Source organism: Symphalangus syndactylus, chromosome 6 (assembly GCF_028878055.3).
Source record: "Symphalangus syndactylus isolate Jambi chromosome 6, NHGRI_mSymSyn1-v2.1_pri, whole genome shotgun sequence".
In the NCBI taxonomy this organism is placed as follows: domain Eukaryota; kingdom Metazoa; phylum Chordata; class Mammalia; order Primates; family Hylobatidae; genus Symphalangus; species Symphalangus syndactylus.
This window is the reverse complement of record NC_072428.2, coordinates 106,856,942-106,878,706: the sequence shown is the minus strand read 5'-3', so window position 1 is coordinate 106,878,706 and position 21,765 is coordinate 106,856,942. Positions and strand designations below refer to the sequence as shown.

At 38.6% G+C, this 21,765-nt stretch overlaps 1 protein-coding gene and 1 long non-coding RNA gene across 2 annotated transcripts in view; one reads left to right on the top strand and one right to left on the bottom strand.

Moving 5' to 3' along the window:
* Positions 1 to 7,749, bottom strand: part of MET (MET proto-oncogene, receptor tyrosine kinase) — a 100,253-nt gene extending 92,504 nt beyond the window's left edge. The window contains exons 1-2 of the mRNA XM_055283760.2: positions 7,704 to 7,749; positions 3,196 to 4,409 (exon numbers count right to left, since the gene is read on the bottom strand). Of these exons, the coding sequence (XP_055139735.2) occupies positions 3,196 to 4,409; positions 7,704 to 7,746 (1,257 nt within the window). The 5' untranslated portion in view covers positions 7,747 to 7,749. The remainder of the gene's footprint in view (positions 1 to 3,195; positions 4,410 to 7,703) is intronic.
* Positions 7,750 to 15,449: 7,700 nt separating this feature from the next.
* Positions 15,450 to 21,765, top strand: part of LOC129484918 (uncharacterized) — a 125,369-nt gene continuing 119,053 nt past the window's right edge. Inside the window, exon 1 of the long non-coding RNA XR_008658563.1 lies at positions 15,450 to 15,535. This is a non-coding gene — a long non-coding RNA (uncharacterized lncRNA). The remainder of the gene's footprint in view (positions 15,536 to 21,765) is intronic.

The following is a 21,765-nucleotide window of genomic DNA, read 5'->3' as shown; positions in this document are numbered from 1 at the left end:
GTCTTTACAAAGGTTCCATCCATATTATGGGACAGTTTTCTCAATTATTTTATTTTGAATAATAATGGGCTATTTAGAGTATATGCCTTAGCCTAAAACAACTTCAATCAATACTAATTTAGGATGCTTATAGAGGTTGATTGATGAATGGGTAAAGGAGGAGGTAAAGATATTTAAACAGATTTAGTAATTATTTGTGGGTGTATAATCTCATAGTACTCAATGTTGGAAGTCACTGTAAACAAATTCTTTAGAATCACTTTCAAAAGCAACATAAAAAATGGACACATTATGAGGATCAAGAATATATTCTTATAGAACAACTGACATAATCAACAACATTGGTATTCTATAAGTGGGCATTTGTGGCTTGGGATAAGTTTCCAGAAACAGCATCGTATGTGGAGACAAAGAGTTCTGAAGCACAAATAGCTTATGGGTGAAGATGACGAGCACTGGGAATTATCAAATGACTCAAAAGAGGGCTTTTGTGATGTCATCAATATGAGAAGATGCATGTGAAGAGTTTGCATAGACGTATTTCATGAAATGTGAGACTGGGAAAAGCAACATAATATGTGATCCTAAATAAGCAAGTCAGGCCTGGTACACCTGCTGGACCCCTAAAATGTAAAAGGCCCATCCCTGGCACTCCCATTATCCGATCTTGTGATAGAAACGCTTTTTGCACATGGCGGAGAGCTCAAGGAGTGCCAGGAAATCCCTCTTTCAGCAATGTGTCAACACTGAGGACTGGGCAGAAGCATAAGTGGAAAGTTACTGCTGCAGCTCAGCTTTCTTAACCTTGTCCACAAGAGTCCCTTTATAAATGTATTAGAGATGTTAATAACAAAACTACAATATGTGTGTCTTTTCACCAAACTTGATGCCAAAGTAAAAACTCAGTTCCAAGAAATTATTAAAAGGGTCACTTGATTTCTGGCCAAGTAAATCTGCCAAGACAAAATGGAGTCATCTTATTGCTTGAGAGTCCTGCTAAACAGCTTTGATCTTGTAATCATTTTGTTTTTTTGTGTGTGATGAATGGCTCTAGGTGCCTTCATTTTGGCATTAAGCTAGGAAATGATTTTACGCTCATTATTGGAACAATCTGAGGTCTGGATGGGGTATATGAAGAGAGAGAATATGTGTAGTCTCAGTCTCAGAAGAAGTTTGATCTTTGTAACCAGAGAAGATAAACAGGCAAATAAATAGAGGAGGTTTGAAGGTATTTGTCTATGGAATTTGGCTAGTGTAAAAGTTGGCTTCCTTTGTAAGAAGACTATGTTGGCAAGTTCCATCTTGTTTCCCGCAAGAATTTTTGTGATGGGAGTGATAATGGTTTCAGGTGTGGCTAGTGCATTTTGGGAATTTTTCCTGGGCGATAAAACTGACCTGAATTTCATTGGATAATCCTGTCTCTTTGTCTCCCTTGAAACACTAAAAAAGTCAAAGGAATAGGATAAAATTCAGATGTGTTTTGAGAATTTCTAGAATTGATAAGTATTTTTACATCTAAGGATTGAAATGTACAAAATTTAAAAAATGAGATATCAATATACCTTTATGAATTCTCTTTTTGATTTTTTTCTTGCCCCACCCTTCTTTTTAATTTTTAACAAAGAAAGATTTAAATAGCAAATCCATGTGCTCTAGGAGCCCTGGAGGAATTCCTAATAGACTCTTTTATAACTTGTGTCTCAGAATCAACTTACTGGATGCAGAAAAATATCTTCTCTGTAATGCTATTAATATCATATTTTTATTTCCTTATCCCAGGTTTCTGAAAATCGTTTTGTTTCCTTTCACTCTTTTGTAGTTTCTAGTAAAGAAAAGGGGGAGCTTCATGAGGAATTCTACTGCTTCTTTGCAACATATATTAAATGTATGCAGGGGGAAATAAGTCTTAGTTGGAATGTATGTGCATTTATGTTATGTATATTCACAGACTTTGGAAGAGAGAGGAAGGAAGTTTTGTTTTTAGTTCACCAAAAGATGAACTGACTTTCCTGGAAGTATTTTCCTAGCATCATAAAAAGTTAACTACAGTTTCCATCTAGAGAAGTGTCCCAGACATTTCAGCAAAAGTCAACCAAATGTTTCTGAATTCATATGCCCTTACCCCTCAGCAAATTATATACTTTATGCTACCTGATTGCAATTATAACCTTTATATCTTAGATTGAAACTGCTAAAGTAAGTGAAACATACCATGCCAAAGTCAAACTGTCTTTAGAAAAGCTACAGTATTTGTTCATTCAATTATGGTCATAGTCAGGTCCGTATTCCAAATCTGGCCTAGATCAAGAAACTCAAAGCCACAATAAACACTCAGACCAGGTGATCAACTGACTAGCAGGATAAATCTCCAGGTATAGCTGATAGCTGTTACTATATTTAAATCACAGCACCAAGAATACCTCTAACAGCTCCTATGAAAATACCATTTCATATAAGTATAAATAATCATCAATCAAAATATTTATGCTTATAAATAACAAATACCAACCAGGTAAAGTGCCAAGCTAGAACTTGGTAGACACAAGTCTTTTCCAGAAGGAAGTCCGTGATTAAAGTCAAGCTCTAAAGGAAGGACTTGGGAGCAAACATTTCCTCTCTACTCTTACAGGTTATTTAGAGAAGTATACTAGCTCATTTAAAAATGTTTTGTTTACCAGCATTTCAGAAGAGATTTTTTAAAGTTAAGTTCCTTTAAGTAATGTCAAGAATATATATTAATCATTTTGTATCAGTGAGAGAATATAATCTCATAAGGAACAATTCTTTAAGGGGTACAAATTAGCTTGAGTATCTTGTAAATGTTGCAGAGATTATATAGAAATGTCAATAATTATGTTTTATGGGAATTACTGTTGTGATAAGATCTGTGTAAATCTGATCAGAACTACAAAAGCTTATATGGGAAATAACTTTAATATAATCTGAAATGTCACGAACATGCAAATCTGAATTGTGAAAATATTTTTCTTTTAGTTACCATATTACATTTTAAAGATATAATTTTAGGTGTAAATGAAGATTCAATTTCTCAATTTTCTTGGAAAAAATCTGCAACTATTTTGGATAAATACCATTTACCATGCACAAAAGAAGCCCTGGATATTCTTTTTGAGACTGATAGTTATTTCTAATTTATACCTCACAGTTTGTAAGTGGGGAACTGATGTGACTTACCCTATTAAAACAGTGCTCATGATTGGGTCCGTAAAAATGCTGGAGACATCTCACATTGTTTTTGTTGACGATCTTGTTGAAGAAGTCGTTGACATATTTGATAGGGAATGCACACATGGCAGATCGATCCATTGGTTCGGCAGAATCTGGCTTGCTTTGTGCGAACACCCCAAAGAGAATGTCATCATTCAGGCTGGCTCCTATTTGTCTAGCAAGTTGGGCCCCAGGCTTGCTGACATATGCAGCCTGAAGGATATTAAACACTTCCTTCTTTGTGGATCTCTTTTTTCTCTTTTCTGTGAGAATACACTCCAGAGGCATTTCCATGTAGGAATGCAATCCAGAGTTTATGGAACAGAACCTGATTATTCTTGTGTGAAAAGTCTGAGCATCTAGAGTTTCCCTTTGGACCGTCAAGAAGTAAATAAAATTGTTGCTTTCAAAGGCATGGACATACTTAATGGGGTAAGAATCTCTGAACTCAGGTAAAACATCAATGTAGGACTGGTCCGTCAAAAACATAAAACCATCTTTCGTTTCCTTTAGCCTTCTCACTGATATCGAATGCAACGGATGATCTGGGAAATAAGAGGAATTTATGGTATTGCCTACAAAGAAGTTGATGAACCGGTCCTTTACAGATGAAAGGACTTTGGCTCCCAGGGCGCTCACCACGCAGTCAGGACACTGGCTGGGCTCTTCTATCTGTGGGGAGAATATGCAGTGAACCTCCGACTGTATGTCAGCAGTATGATTGTGGGGAAAGACATGTCGCTGGCAGGTCCCTCTATTGATGCTGCCACAGCTAATGAGTTGATCATCATAGTAGGTGTCGACAACCAGAGCCATGTTGATGTTATCTTTCCAAACACCTCCTGATAAATTGGCTTTGCTGCTGCAGTCCTGACATGGGAAACAATCTGGGTGTTCCAGCACAGGCCCGGTCTTGTACTCAGCAACCTTCTGAAGGTCTTCCTCGTTTAAAACATAAATGTAGTTAGTGGCACCGAGGAAAATGTGATGCTCATGTAGAATGACATTCTGGATGGGTGTTTCCGCGGTGAAGTTGGGAAGCTGATACTTCATATTCACATTCATCTTGGACTTTGCTAGTGCCTCTTTACACTCCCCATTGCTCCTCTGCACCAAGGTAAACAAGAGCACGAGGATGCCAGGTGCAAGCACAGCGGGAGTCTTCATTATGAGAGGTTTATCTGCCAAAACAGGTTCAAGGCAAGAGCAGTTCAGTTGTCAGAAATGAAGAGAAAACTGAAAGACCTATACCATTTAAACTATCAGAAACAAAGCTTCCCAACTGGACTTTTACATAGAAGGAAAACAAAAACTCTAGCTAGTTTCACATAAAGATGCATTGTGCAGTTGGACATGACTCCACATAGTTTAATTTTAGAACTCAAGCCATGAACGAATAATTTTAGAGAACCATTGAGATGCAAACAATGTTCTGTATTAAGGTTGATACAGTAACTAAGTTAGACTCATTCAGCAATGAAAGAAAAAACATAGCAACTTTCTTTCTTAACCCCTTGCTGGTTGTTTAATGTGGTTTAATAACTGTGGTTAATGACTAGGTTGATATTTAAACTTTCTCTGTTAGTCAAGTAAAGGAACTGTGGTTCAGATTCATTTACTCTAGAAATCACAGCAGGCATTGTTTTCTTGGGAGCATGTAGAATTACTAGGCTAAATTTAGCTTCCTTTTGGAAGAAAACAATCATAAATTCTAGAAGCAATATGATCACATGCTGTTTATAGGATTTTGTGTGGAGAGGAATGGTATGGTTATAATTTGGCTATAGTTAACCTATTGTTTTAGACAGACAAATGTTTAATGTAAGATCACAGGGAACTGAAAAACAGGAGGCTGAAAATGTATAAAATAAAACATAATCTTCAGAACTAAAGTCCTAGAACTACTTCTCAGGGAAAAACAACATATTGTTCATTACCAAGTCAAAAAGCTATTTAGTAAAAAGAACATTATTTTAACATTTCATTGTATGTATATAGACAGTATTTCTATGAGGAAACATGAATGGGCTTGTTATTCAGTTTTTAAAACTTAAGGTGCACAAGTTATAAACATTGTGAGTTCTCCTTATAATAATTATAGGCAGGGTAGTAGGTTGGAAAGGAGAGGCCTTAGAATGAATATAAACTAAATAGGTATGACTTTTTTTTTAAATAGCATAATTCTGGTAGGACAAAGGGAGCCTCTAAAAACATACTAGGCATCATGACTGTGCCAAAGACTTAACGCTGGATCTACAAAAACCACATCAGAAATCACTGAGCAGCTGGTATGTGCACGGCACTGTGCTTGCACTATGGGAAATGGGACATAGCCCCTGCCCTTCAGTGAAGCTGCAATGTGGCTGAGTGATAACACATATATGCTGATTATTGTGGCACTGTACATGATATTATAATACCCTGCATAGCACAAACCAAAAGCTACAAGCATCAAGGGAAAAAAGCACAGCCTGTACTTAGGATTATTATGATCATAAGAAATAGAGACAAGTTCATTATGTTGTGAGGTCCAGGAGAGCAAGGACAAGGTCTGTTTGGCTCATCATTGTATCCCAAGTACCTAGTACAGAGCCTGAGATGCAGAAGGTGTTAAACAAATAGATACTGAATAAATGATGAATAAAAATTAAGGCAAAATTCGAAGTTACATAACAGTTAAGTGTAGTAGCCAAAATTTGCATCCAAAACTTTTTGACTCCAAATCAAAAATAATTTTACTCTACTAATCGTCTAAGAATTGGGGACTTTAAGAGGTGATTGATAATCATTAAGGAATTTTGAGCTAGAGAGTCATACAATGAAGGTTTTACTCTAGGAAGATTGATCTGGAGGCAGGGTGGCTTAGAACAGAGAGAACCTGGCAATGGAAAGACCAGTTGACAGGCTATTTTTATATCCCATAATGAGGTAACAAGGGCTAGAATAAATATGGTAGCCCCAAGGATAGAAGGAATGAATAAGGGACATATTTGAATAAGTAGGATTTGATACCCTAATATATCAAACACGGTGCAAAAAAGAAAGCAAAGACAAACAAAGATGATTAGCAGTTATCTGGAAAAAGTAGAACAAGTTATAAAACTAGGGTAGACTGCACTGGGAAGTTAGGCTGAATATATGGGAATGGTAGATTGGTTTTAACCATGTTGAGTCGGATGTGCTGCTGGGAAATGAGTGCATATTCTCCTATAAGGATGACTAGTAGGTTTTTCATTATTCACCAGGAAGCAGGTGCCTGGAACAAGTGAAGAATGAAAACTCTGAGCAGACACAGCATTAGTGCCAAAGAACAGAGGCGGAAATGAGAAGGATTCTAAGAAGCCTGCCTTGACTGGGAAAGTGGCATGATCAGTCTTGGGTGAAACAGTATCTGTCTTGAGTGAGACACATGAGTGTCAGATATTTGCCACTGCTGCACTAGAAGGAATAAAAATTTAGAATTTGATTGGCAAAGTAACAGAGACTCCACTCGGACTAGAAATAAACTTTGCACATTATCTGCATAGAGGTGATGGTTAAAACCAGGAATGGGTGTGTTCATGAATGGACTAGATGAAAGAAGAGAAGGCAAATGACCGAAATCTTAGGGGATACCCACAGTTGAGAAATCTGTGGAGGAGTCAAGGAAGGTTAAGGTCAGTGAGGCATCAAGAGAGCAAATATTGCACTGTGTCACAAAAGCCAGGCGAGGGTCTCAAGAAGGAAGACGTTGGTCCACATGGAACCTCTTTGTTGATCTTCAAGGCAGTAGTTTCTATAGTGGTATCAGATGTTAAATTGAGGGAATGGATGATGAAGAAGTAGAATGTTTGTCAAAGGGAAGACAAGCAAAAAGTAGTAACAGGGTGAAAAGGAGTTTATTCTTAAATTGTGAGAAAGACATATGATTATTGGCAGGACCCCCCTTTCTTCTACTAACATTTATTGGATGTCTACAAAGACACGATGCCCTTCCCCAGGAAGCTCAAGTCACCTGATGGAGGCAGTGGGTTAACAGTTATCAGAATGCAGAGGAAGGGAGACCAACTCGACTGGAAATGATGCTAGAGCCGAGTCTCAAAGGAGGATAAAGAATGAAAATTCCTGGCTGAGCGCGGTGGCTCATGCCTGTAATCCTAGCACTTTGGGAGGCTGAGGTGGGCGGATCACTTGAGGTCAGGAGTTTGAACTCAGGCTGATCAATACAGTGAAACCCCATCTCTACTACAAAAAAATTAGCTGGGTGTGGTGACAGGTGCCTGTAATCCTAGCTACTTGGGAGGCTGAGGCAGGAAAATTGCTTAAACTCGGGAAGCAGAGGTTGTAGTGAGCCAAGATCGTGCCACTGGGGGTAGAGGCTATGAAGGGATAAGCAAAGCTAGAGAACTGTAGTTGGACCAGAGGACAAGATGAAGCCTCAGTAAGGCAAAGCCATGTAATAATAAAAATAACAAGAACATGTATTGAGTGCTTACCATGTACGAGGCATTCTGCTAAACTCTTTGATTTACTCTTCATTACCACCCTGTGAAGAAGGAAGTATTATTATCCTTCTCTTCTAGATAAGCAAACTTGCTAAAATCATACAGTCAGAACCAAGATTCAATTCCACGTCTGGCTAATAAGAACCCATCCATGCTCTTAAGTGCTTCACTATACTGAAGCAACTTCCCAAGCGAGCCAGGAGCATGCACTAGAACAGAAGTCAGACAATCAGACCTCTGATTCTAGCCCTTTCCCTCTCTAGCTGTGTGACTCCAGGTAATCATCCACCTCTGAGTCCCAGGGTCGGATATTCTCACATAACCATTTTAAGGATCAAAAAGAGGTCTCATCTCTAAAAGCACTTTGATCAATATAGAGTATATATAAATGCTTGCTATTTTATCTGTAATTCTCATTGTTTTGCAATGTACTAGCAAATTTTTGGTGCTGGTAGAGGGAATAACAAGGAATAGAATAAAAGGATTAGGGACAATTTGTTGTGCTAGAGGGAAAATACAAACTGTAAACCAAACTGCAAATATGTATCTAAACCATCTAGAGCACAATGGGAAAAATAAATATTATGTGAAAAGTTAACTGCACTTATCCATATGGTATCAGTGTATCTAACAAAATTGAGCTTAATATATAATTTATTGCTGTATTTTCTGTAGAAATTATAATGAAAGAAAGGAAACAAATGAATTATTATTGCCAAAAGGGAGAAAAGTATTATAACCAATTTGCATGTTAGTTGATGTCCATTAATGCAGTGTGAAGTGTGAATGGCATTTTTTCTTCTAGGCTTTTTGAAGGAGCCTTCAAAATAATCTGTATTCCTAGCACTTTGGGAGGCAGAGGTGGGCGGATCACGTGGTCAGGAGATCGAGACCATCCTGGCCAATAGGGTGAAACCCCGTCTCTACTAAAAGTACAAAAATTAGCTGGGCGTGGTGGCACGTGCCTGTAATCCCAGCTACTTGGGAGGCTGAGGCAGGAGAATCTCTTGAACCAGGGAGTTGGAGGTTGCAGTGAGTTGAGATTGCACCACTGCACTCCAGCCTGGTGACACAGTGAGACTCCATCTAAAGAAAACAAAAACAAAAACAAAAAAATTAGAGATATTAAATTATGTTTTTAAAATAAGATTCATATCTTAAGGTTCGCACATAAGTCACACACTGTACTAAATCTCAGTGGACAAGAATCCAAGAAAATGTACACATGTAGAAATAGGCTTTTTGTTATTTCATTTGATGAGATGGAAAATCAGTGGGGAAGAAGAATATATTTTCTATTTAAAGAAAAACCCTCACAGAACACAGTTGGAGTTAGTACCTTAATCTCCTACACCTTCTTTACATTATCTGTTACCATATGGTGATGCCATTTTTCAAGTGAATACATCAAAAAAAGGTTAACTTTTTAATTAAAGAAAAAAATGGGACTAGGGCCTATTGTCGACAACAGAAATTTTAATTAAAATAGAGGTTTCTGTTTAAACCTCAGATGAGAAAACGTAATCACCAAAAACGCCCCATTTCCTTGATCATTCCCATTAATAAAGGCCCTTCCCCATTAACAAAGGTGTGTGTTGGTCAGATCAGATCCTTTCTGGGAAATGTTTTGTGTCCTTCCTAAGGAAAGGAGGGAGACCTTTTAGAAGTATTTGGTGCTGAGCTGGGCACTATGATAACTGCTAGTTAAATGAGTGACAGCTGAGAGGCCAAGTGCACAGGCACTGGCCAGATTTTAGGGTTTAAATCCAATCACTGTCTATGTTACCTTAGGCAAATAAGTCTAAGCCTCTATTTTCTCATCTAAAATATGGGCAGGATTATAGTACCTACCTCACTCGTGAGACTTATTCTAAGGATTCAATGAGTTAATACATGTAAACCACTAAGAACACTGCCTGGCACATAGTAGGTTAATGCATGTTCTCTATTGTTTGTACATGGCCCCCAACAAACACTTATAAGCATCTAAGTGTCAGATACTGTACAGAGTGCTGAAGACACAAAGGTAAATAAAACACTTTCCAAATGTCAGTGAGATCTCAGGCCAGTAGTGGAGATAGACAGACTATAGTTTAAACTCAATGTAGAAATGTCTACAGAGGGCCTTAAAGGGGAACTTAACTAGGACAGAAAGTCACGTGGGCTTACCAATCAATCAATCATGGTGCTTTCCTCATAATGCATTCACAATTCTGAGGTCAAACACTGGGACCTAGTTTTAGTTGTGGCAGTGCAGCTAATTATTTGTATGACCCAGGCAAGTCACCCAACTCCTCTGAAGTCAACTGCTTTCTTATTTGAAAATTATAATGCTAAACCAGCTAGCTGTGTGCTGGCTCATGACAGCCTACTATGTGCATCTCTTCCCAACTTGTGTTTCAGTGACCTCATCTTGGTAGCCTAAAATCAGCCATGGTGGCTGTATTGACACCATAAAGATTGGCAAACACTACAAATCAGGGCTTGTTATTAAAGCCCGCAGAGGGATGGTTATTAAATATTTAACGGTATACTCCTGGGTGGAACTAAAGAACTTCAAAGTGTTTTCCAATTCTAATAATTTTCAACTCTGAGATTGTTCCTCTATGATTACATTTTACACCAATGCCATTGACTTGGCATATTATTGCTTTCACTTCCTCATCTATATAACTTGCCAGATCTGGCTGTGTGAGCATTTTAATATTTATATTGGTAGTGAAATACTCCAGAAATACTTTCACTTTTCGTATATTTTTGTCCTGATATATTTATTCCCCCATGATGTGTCTGGATCAGGCTTTCAATATAGACTGTCTTTTCACTGTTTCTGTTATTTTTGCTTTCTGAAATAGAGCTAGCCGTTTAACCAACTTTGAGTTCCCTGCTAAAAGGAACACGTAAAGATGATTCAAACAGACTGACTAATTCCTTCTCTTAAAATGTTGTGCACATATCAGGTGAAAGTGAATCATCTATAAAACATTTCTTTATTTCTTTTCAGATGAAAGTTAAGGTAATATCACTGGCAAAACATTTCCTAGGAGTGATCATCTCAATGGCACCTTGGCCACTAAACTATTGATATTTAGGAGTACTTCCTTTAAAGAAGATGGCTGTTATTAATAGCTACAAATATCAGTTCAGCCTACCTTTAAAACCAGTGACTTGATCTGTCCACCATCTGCCCACCTCTAGTTTTCTCATTCAACTAGCTTACATTGGTCTTTTCATTTCCCAGAAATCTAGCGATACATTTAAATCTCTAAGTATTCATTGAGTAATTGTCAACGCTATCACTGTCCTCATCATAAAAACATTGCAGAGCCTACAAAAATGTATATTGCATTCAAACACTGATTCCTCAGGAAAAAACCCAACAGAGGCAATAGAATAAGTTTTTTCTTGAGAGAGAGACTTTCTAAACCGTGACATAGGTAATTTTGCTTTCTTTAGGGATTAATTTCTTAGCTGTCGTAATTTATAACTATGTAGATAGCACTTTATAGTACATAGATATGGTCAGTTCCATCATCTCTTCTAATAATGATTATCTTATAAGGTAAGCATTATCCTTTGTTTCCAGATGACAAAACTGAGGTTCAAAGAGGAGAAAATATTATCTGAAATCTACTAAACAAGCAATTCAGTTCTTCTGCATGTATTTCTAATTGTTTTAAAACATATGATGCTTATTTGAATTGTTTTAAATTATTTGCATTTCCTGGAAAAGATTTTTATTCCAAAGGCACAGTATTTTAATAAATACCTCTTTTTACCTTCCCAGAATCTACTGTCTCTTATACTGGCAACGCTTTTGAAAACTCTCCCTCTCCTGTCTGCTGGGACTGTCAATCACATGGTCTACATCTTTCAACACAGAATGAGTGTGCAAACCAGGCTGGCCTTTCAACGAACTCTATTCTCTTGACACGGAGCTTGCTCAGGGGTGAGTATGTGGCCAAAGCAAGACCAAACAGAATCTCTTTGGAGATGTAATATGGATGCTGGGAGAGGGCCTCTTTCCTTCTGACAGCATGAGCACTAAAGATGATGTTAACTTGGGATGTCTGATGCCCATCTTTGCTACTATGTGGAGAAAGCCAGCCTGAGCATGAAACTGACCCAAGAGGCCAGAGAGCCCAGACATGGAGGGAGGCAGGGTCCTGATGTGATTGTTTGAGCATCTGTATCCAGCCATGTCTTAAGCTAAGGGGAGCCAGTAAAATTTCTTCTTTTCTTCCTTATTTCTTTTTTTAAATAAGTTTAAAAATGATTCTTTTATTCCTTGCTCCTGAAAAAGTCCAGAGCTAACAATGTCCAGTAGACAATACTACAACCTTGAGTTTAAACACAAAGTCAAGTGCATAAAACCAACTTTATGTAAAATATTCAAGTAATTGGGATAAAGATGGTCTCTTTATTTACTTGAATAATTACTTTAAATATTTCACTTTGCATTTGAGAACATATCTATTAGCTAAGATTTCTGAGGTGGAATACTAGTTTTTTCTTATTATATAATTCCAAAATCTTCTACAATATTTACATAAGATAATCTCAAAATGGAAATAATGGATCTAAGTAAAGAGTTAAGATATAGAAACTGGAAAATATTTCAACATTGCTTTTAAGTGCGAGAAAGGGATTTATGATGATGGAATATGGCTGAGGCCCCATATTAAGGAAATTACAGTCATAAAAACAGCCATGGCTAAATCTCCAGGAAGACTTGCCAGAGTGAAATCTTAAGGAAAAATCTTAGCCCTGTCCACGTTTATATTATGTTTATTAACTTTAAAAGTAGGCCTATTAAAATAGAGTTAAGATTCCAATAGAAGATTCCTAATGACATTTAAAATACTGTATTTATAAACACTCACTGTTTATGAAGAATCATATTACATTATATCATATGATATTAATCAAGTATTTGGGAGCACTCATTGCATGCCATGTACTTGACTAGATACTAAGAGTTTCTTCCCTCAAAGAGTGTACAGTCCGTGGATTTGAAGATAACAGGATAAACTCTGAAATCTAAATGTGTAACCTAAATGGAAAAGTGGATAGATCCACTGGGCTGAAAGCAAATTTGTAAACATGCTTAGTTGAATGTTTGATTCTTATGCCTAAAGACTTAACAGTTAGTGTTATGATCATCAAAAGCACCTACATTGACTTTAAAAAGATAAAACAATAGGCTGTGTCAAAAATCCCTTCTATCATAGCCAGACACTACCTTGACAATGGTTTCCAACAGGGATTCAAAGGGACAGGAGGAATCTTCAGAATTTTTCAGCGCATTCAACTGCTCTTTGGTATAATCACATTTAAACACCCCAAAACAATCTGGAGACAAGGTGGAGTGTAGTGGAGAGAGTGTGGGCTTTAGTGTCAGACAGACTTAGATGGGATGTGAATATGGCCTTTTTCGCTGACATGCCTTCTGATTTGAGTGTCAGTTTCTTACATTCAAAACATGGGGATAATGATATACATCTCATGGGTTGGCCATGAGAGTTGGAGATAAACTGTGAGAAACACTGTCATTCAGTTATGCAGCACACCCTAGCATTTAATAATAGCTACTATGCTTATTATCCTAACTTGCGTTTTGGCCAGTTTTTGCCTGCCCTCATAAAAAATGAGGAAGTTGGCACAATCCCTTGGGTGAGACCACTCCAAATACCTGGTGACTGTTTCATCACTTTAGTCTTCTCATCTACAGTTTAAATAGTGTTATTTCTTCTTTTCCCATCCTTTAGCCATCTTGTGGTTTTCCTCTAACCTTGGTTCAAGTTCTTGAAGCCCTTCGAAAATTGCCCCCCAAGACAGAAGCCACAGTAACGGCCTCCCATACTAGAGAAGTAAAAACAAATAGGAACCAGTATTTTAACTCTTTAAAAAAGAGTTAGCCCAGGCCAGGCACTGTGACTCACGCCAGCAATCCCAGCACTTCAGGAGGCTGAGGCCAGACGATTGCTTGAGTTCAGGAGTTTGAGACCAGCCTGAGCAAACCCCATCTCTACAAAAAAGAAAAAAATTAGCCAGGCATGGTGGCTTGTGCCTGTAGTCCCAGCTACTGTGGAAGCTGAGGTGGGAGAATCACTTGAGCTAGGGAGGTTGAGGCTGCAGTGAGCTGTGATCACACCACTGCACTCCAGCCTGGATGACAGAGCCAGATTCTGTCTCAAAAAAAAAGAGTAAGCCCATATCCCAACTGAGATTTAGCAAGTAAAGATATAGGATGCTGAGTTAAATTTGAATTTCAGATAAACAGTGGACAATTTGTTTAGTATAAGCATGTCCCGTGAATGTATTTTATATGACAATCCTAGTTGTCAGCAAATGGGGAAAAATAAGGGAACAATAATCTTTTTTACCCACAAAACTCAGATTAAAAAGATTTGGGCCAAACCTATTTATCTGTTGGGGCAGAATGTTTTTTAAGCTTTCTGTGGTATATATGTATTGCAAAACTGCATAGCATTTTTTCATTCGGGTTTGCTTCTGTGCATCTAAAACATGTTTTAAAAGTTCCTGGCAGGTAGTTTTAAGTGTCATATGAAGGTGTAACTATGTGAAAGGGAGTAAAGAAACTTTTTCCTCCTACAGTTGTACTGTATGTGGCAGCCTGTCATTTACATGAAATTTCTGAAACAGAAAAGGTATTCCCAGATTGATTTACATGCTTTATTTATAATAAATGAGCTTATTAAAAAATTCAAATACAGGTGGCTATAGGAGATAAACAAGTTAAGCTTCGTACAGGAATGATTTGCATGTGTTATAATTAATGTTTCCAGGGGGTGCTCTAAACAGTTTCTTGATTATTACACAAATGTTGTTTCTTTGACAGATAGTGCTTTTATTCAGATTCTTATCTGCTTTTGCATCCCCTCTTAGTCCTATAATCATTTAAAAGGTTGAAAATGGCTGCCTCTTAGCATAAGAAAAAGCCAATTGTGCATTTTCTAGTTGTAACATATGATTGAGACCATTATCCAACTCTGATATAGCAAGAGTAAAGATAAAAAGAATAGAATGCCATTATATCCTCAAGATTATCCTTTATAAATTCATATTCTGTCAGCAAACATCTTTGTCCTTTTAAGAATGGTTGAAAGTACTCAACTTCTGGGAAAGAAGAATAAATGGACATTTGTTTTTACCATTGTGCATAATGTAAAAAATATTTTTCAGAAAATACATTGAACTCTCAGAGCCCTGATTGACAGATGGGCTTTTGTCCCATTAATAAATTGTAGGTCAGACAAAAATGTTTCATTGCCCTTGAAGGTGTGAAGGTTGAACTTCCCCAATGTAAAGAAAGTGCTAAAATGCATGAAAACTTACACAAGTATTTTTTTTCATATTTTTCAGCTAAATGGATGGACATAATTTTGTGATTCAGACTGTGTAGCGGTGTTACCAGTTTTTGTTCAATTAATCCAGGAACACTGAATAACATAAATCCACAAATCACATTTGAGAAACATCTTTCCAAGTCTATATATTAAAAAAAAAAATAAGCCAAGCAACCTTTGCCAGTTGCATTCAAATACAGGGTTTGGAATGGATAAACCCACTGAATAGTCAGAATGTGAACCACTGAAGGGAAACAAGTTGGAGAGGAAGCTGGTACATTACTCGCGAATGAATCAGACATTCCCTCTCTCCGTGTTTGAAAATGTCCTCGGCATAAAGCATGGTACAATTCCAAACGAGGAACTGTGCTCAGGATTGGATTTATATGACTGATCAGTTTCCTCTGGTGTTATCGAAAGCAGATATCAAATGGCTGTGGAGGAATGCAGGTGGTGAGTGGACCCCATTCTTTTCATAGTGGCTGTCACACAAAGAAAGAGAAATCAGCACCCAGGGACAGAGAGACAAAGGGGAGAGGTGTGAGGGTGCCAGAGGCCAGGCCCCCTCTAGCCTCAAAATGCAGAGCGTTTGAATGAGGTGGGCATTCTTTGTAATGCTATTTTCTCTTAGGTCTGAATTTATTTTGCTTATTTTGCTCACACCTGAGAAATTTTCTTGGAAATCAATGTTTGCAAGTAGACTCTGACACTGGAATGAACTAAGGTCTCTTTTTCATTATCAAAAGTGTCAGTTTATGACATTTTCTTATTTAGGCAAAGTAGACAAGAATTGTTAGAAATCATGAGAATACTGTGAATGTGAAGGAATAGCCAAACCTGGCCACATTTTGTACAGATGTGGATTCCTTGGGTGAACATAATGCAATCCTAACAGTGTTGAAAGAAGAATTAAAAGCATATAAATAGCATTATGTTGAGATCAATGTCACCAGAAAATAAAGAACCAAATAAAACTGTTTACAAAAATCTTAAACACTTTTGAAAGAATAGAGAATGCTGAGCAAATAGATTCTCGTAAAACTAGGATAGTACAGAAAAATAAGTACAGAATCCAATTTCTGAAACTCAGTAAACACTCTGGATCCTTGAAAAATCAATAAAGCAAAAGGTTAGGACAACCTGAAAACAACTGTGCTTAGGATTGCATTTACGTAATTCATCAATTCAAGGAAAACAATTCAGGGCAGGTTGTGTGTATATAGGCAGCATGTGTGTTTATGGGAGAGGAAAGAAATAGAAGAGAGAAGAGAGGGCAAGAAATTAAAACAAACAACTTTTCCAACCATACAGGTGTTGCCCCTTGACTGGGAATCTCCACCTTTCACCTGCAACACTCCCAGGCTGTGCTGTAAAGGTGTGCGCATGTCAGTGGAGTAGCAGGGGGGAGAAGAGCTAACTACGCAGACAGAAAGCGGGGCCAAGGAGTATTTCAGAGGGGATACTACTTGAGCTTTGTCTTGCAGGATAAGTTGGAGCTGCTCAGGTGCAGCTGAGGTAGGGGACAGACACTTCGGGTGGAGTGGACTCACACACAGGCACCTGGGGAGAAGATGCAGGGTTGTCCAGGAAGCTGCAATTAGCATAGAGGCCAGGTGGGCTGGGTTGACAGTGGAGGAAGGTATAAGGTTAGGCTGTGGCCACATTACAGAAAGTCTGATATGTTTTGTTGAAGGATCTCCAGAGAATTCCAAAATCCATCTCTCTGATATCACTTTTGTCTATGCAACAGCTATTTAAGATCAAATTTGACAAATATTTACTGGGGTCCTACTATGCATCAGATGCTTGGGATACATCAGTAAACAAAACCCAACACCCCTGCTCTTGTGGAACTTACTTTTTAGCTGGGGACAACAATTAATACCCATAACAAGCTGAAGATGTAGTGTTTCAGCAGTTGATGTGTGTTACAGGGAAAAACAAAAAGTAGGGCTGGGGCATCAGAACTGCCTGGAGGAGAGGTACAGGGATAGGTTTGTAGCTTGGAAATTGGGAAGATGGCTTTTGTGGACCCAGATGTCTGAGATGGGAAAAGAGATTTCTGGGCAGAGGCAAGAAGGAAGAACTAAGTGTGGCTGGTGTGTCTGAAGCACAGCAAGGGGGCCAGTAAGCCTGGACTTTGTTGACCGGGAGCTGAGATTAGAGAGGACAAAGAAGCAGAGCATCTAAGGCCTTGCAGGCCCCTGGGAGATTCAGGTTTTCATTGGAGCGAAAAGGGGGGTCATTGCAGGGTGTTGAACAAGGCGGGGATTATGTTGGAATGTAATCACCTCGATCATGTGGGAGATAAGACTGCTAGTGGCTTGGGGGCAGTTCAGGGCAAAGGTGGGTGGTGAGGCCAGGTGGGAGGCTCCTGTGGTGTTCCAGGAGGGGGACTCTGGTGGCCTGGGCCAGGAAGGAAGGGGACAGTGAGGAGATGTGGCCGAATTCTGGTTCTATTTTGAAGACAGAGCTATTTTGTCACATGCCTCAGATCGAACTCCATCCGGATTTACTGATGGAGTCAGATCTGAGGCATGTGAGAAAAAAAGAATATGCCAAGGATTTTGACTTTTTTTTAACAGAGAGAATGGCTTTGCCAGTTACCGACATGCAGACTCTGGTTGGTGAAGCATGTTTGTAGGATATGAGGAGACCAGGAATGTAGTTTTGCCCACAATGGAGGTTTTTTTATTTTTATTTTTTTGACATGGAGTCTCGCTCTGTTGCCCAGGCTGGAGTGCAGTGATGCGGTCTTGGCTCACTGCAACCTCTGCCTCCTAAGTTCAAGCGATTCTCCTGCCTCAGCCTCCTGAGTAGCTGGGATTACAGGCGCGCATCACCACATCCAGCTGAATTTTGTATTTTTAGTAGAAACGAGGTTTCACCATGTTGGCCAGGCTGGTCTTGAACTCCTGACCTCAAGTGATCCACCCGCCTCAGCCTCCCAAAGTGCTGGGATTACAGGCATGAGCCACTGCACTCAGCCTGACATATATTTTTTAGGCATCTAAGTGGAGATGCTGGGCATGCAGTTGGATGTTTGAGTCCCGGGGTTAAGGAGAAAGGTCTGGGCTAGAGATTTAAATTAAGAAGTTGTCAGCATGTAGACGTCATGAAAAGCCATGAGAGTGGATGGGACCTCCGAGGAGACGGACTGTAGAGAATGAAGAGAGGAGGACTGAGTGCCGGGGCCACCAAAGCTAATAGGCCGAGAGACAAAGACAGACGGGACAAGAGACCAAGAAGGAGCAGTTGGATATCCTTCTGGTATCTCCATCTACTCCCACAAAACCTGGTCTCCCTCTCTGGATCCTACCTCAGTGCTGAACATGTCCCATATTTCTAGGACATCATCTTTGACACCCACCTACGAGTATTTTAAACATGTCCATCTCCTTATTGGCTTCCATGCCCATGGTCAGGGCAGTGTCACTTCATACCTGGACAGCTTCCTTGCTGGTCTTCCCTCTCCATTCTCACCCTGATCATCTGCCCCCTAGCATACCAGAGATACCTTTCTAAACTGACAATTTGAATATGTCACTTCTTTGCTGAAAAAAAAGGTCAACCCCTTGGCAGAGCTTACAAACCACATATCATTTGTTTCTGCCCCACTCTCCAGTCTTGCCTCTTGTCATCACACCATTAGAAATCTAGGCTCTGGCCACTCTGCCCTCTTCCAGTTCTTGAAGCAAGCCATGTGCTCAGCCACTCTGAGTTTCAGCACGTGTGGATCCCTCTTTATGGATATTCTTGCCCTCAACTTCACATAGATAAGTTGTCCTCTCTCTTCAAGCCTCATCTTAGGGAACGGTTCTGGGAAGCCTTTTCTGATGCCTCTCTTACCCTCTAGTAAGGAATTAGGAACTCTCCTAAGTGCTCAAACATCAAACCTATCTTCCCCTTATCTAGCCTTTACCACGCTATATAGTAACTTATTTATCTGTGTCTCCCATCAGAGTGTAAGCTCCACTTTTAGCCCTTAGCATAGTGTCATTACATGGCACTTAGCATTTATTGAATGAATGGAAAACATAATCCATTAATATACGAAAGAATGTTCCTGAACAAAGTTTCTAGCATTATGGAAAGAAAGGAAGGACTAGATTACACAGATATTAAAGTGAGAAAAATTATGCGGGAATGATTCAATATGGATTTTGATTGTAGAGGAGACTGAAAAGCCAAGAATGGCTAAAAAAATGTCTATCTGGGTATCATAAACCAAGGTAAGGAAAATAGGGAGAGGAGACTTTGAAGGTAAAAGTAATTAGTTGAGTTAATCACCCTGACGTAGCTTCCGGTCATCTAAGTGGTGGAGTCTATAAGGTAGCTGACAACATGAAAGTGGTGGTCTAGAGAAAAGAGGAAGTAAGAAAGAGCGCTTTGTGAACCACTCGTCCATCGGTGTATTGGAAGTCACTGAAGTGAGATCACTTGTGAATGTGTTTTGTAAGTAGAAAGGAGGAATTCAGATGGAGCCTTAAAGAAGACTAGAATCTAACCTTTATGTTTTAAAGGGTAAAAAGAAAAATTGTAGGCAAAGAAAATGTGGAGAGGTAAGCTAAAGGAGAACTTTCGAGAAGGGAGAAATAAAATGTATAGTGTCAAATTCTACAGAGGGGTCAAAAGGGATAAAAACCAGTGTCCATCAGATCTGGCCACGAGGAGGGCACTGGTGATTAGAATGAGGACACTTTCTTGGGCATGTGGTACAGACTGCTTGAGTTGAATCACTTAAGAATGAATGGGAATGAAGAAAGTAGAGAAACTGAGTTAGACATTTATTTTCAAGAATTCTTTATTTAAAGGCTAAAATGAAAACAGGAGTGACTACTTAAGGAAATTGTGTATTCAAGATCCTATCAGGATGCCTGACGTGTGTGTTTTACTTCTTTCTAGAAGAATCAGTAAGTTGAGTAAGAGGTGAATGAAAAATAGAGAAGCCATGGAATACTATGCAGACATAAAAAAGAATGAGATTCTGTCTTTTGCAGAAACATAGATGGAGCTGGAGGCTGTTATCCTTAGCAAACTAACAAAGGAACAGAAAACCAAATACTGCATGTTCTCACTTATAAGTGGGAGCTAAACGATGAGAACCTATGAACACAAAGAAAGAAACAACGGACATTGGTGTCTACTTCAGGGGGGAGAGGAGGCAGAGGAGCAGAAAAGATAACTATTGGGTACTAGGCTTAATACCTGGGTGATGAAATAAACCCTGTGACACGAGTTTACCTATGTAACAAATCTGCGCATGTACCACTGAGCCTAAAATAGAATTTTTTTTAAAAAAGAAAAATGGTGAGGGAGATTTTAAAGATGGGAAGAGTTGTAAGGTGGGTAGGATAGATGGAGGAGGTGCTCAAAGGTGTGGGGAACAACAGGGTCAAGACTTAGGTAGAAAAGACTGTCTCATCCTTTGAGACAGAAAGAGGTAATAATGGGTGACATTGAAACCACTGGGCTTGTGTTTACTCTCTAAAATATAAGGAAAGATCTTATACTGAGAATAAGGAGAGCCCAAAGGATGCAAGAGCTTAAGAAATGGTGAGAGTTTGGAATCACTGCAGTGGGCATGGTGAAAAATTGGACTGGAGACATGCAAACAGACTTTCTGGTTAAGAGAAGCAGGTGCTATGAATTGGGCAAAATGGGAAAGAACCAAAACAAGAATGAAGGTTCACTCCAGGTCATCCTTAACCTAATGCACAATGCCCATTCTCATTGAATGTCTTCACTGTCAGTAGGTAGGTTTGGGCATTAAATGGTTACATAATTATGAACTCAGTGATAAATTCCTTGTAATGTTTATATAATTCATCAGGTCTATGGGCCCTTATTAAGAGAAAATGCCAGCATTTAATTATTTTTATTTCAAAACCAGTTTTATTGAATTCTGCAAGGAATAACTTCAGGGAAAAGAAAATACACTGAAACAGATACTCTCTTCTCTTTTCAATAAAGCCAACAGTCTAAAGATGTTAAAGAAATGAATCACATATAATGATCATCTAACTCTGAAAATTAAAACCCATTTAGGGATTAGGAAGGAACCTTGATCCTGGATACCAGTCTAAGTTATTCGTCTAGTATCTTTAATAATGTTTGGAAAGTAATTAATCAACTTATGACATAGATTCAAGGGCTGTCACCTTTCATTGTCATTAATGAAACTGTCTGGGATTTTATCTGCACTTTTCTGGTGATTTAAAGAGCAATTTTTTTCAGTAAGCTCTTTGAAGACCAAAAGAATGTTTAAAATCACTGGGCCTTGACGTACAGATTTCAATGAACAATAATCCAAGTATGTGTTAGTGAGACGGAAATAAAATTTAGAAATATCTTAATTTTGACAAGACAGAAAGGGAATTTTTGAAAAGTCCAAAATATGCATATTCATTTCTGTTAGGAGGAAGCTTTTTTTTTTTTTTTTGGTCAACAATCTCTGCTTTGGTTACTTCTTTACATAATACAAATTACAAATATCATACTATTTGATACTCATTAAAAACAACAACAGCTAGGGTAATATTTTAAGCCCAAAGGTTTGCCTAGGTCCTAAGTGATCATATTGGCTTGCTGTCTTTGTATTAACCAGATGGTTGTGAGACCACAGGCTCACTTCGGACAGTGTAGCCATTGGCTGGAGCCATATGAATTCTGCCTGAAGTGAG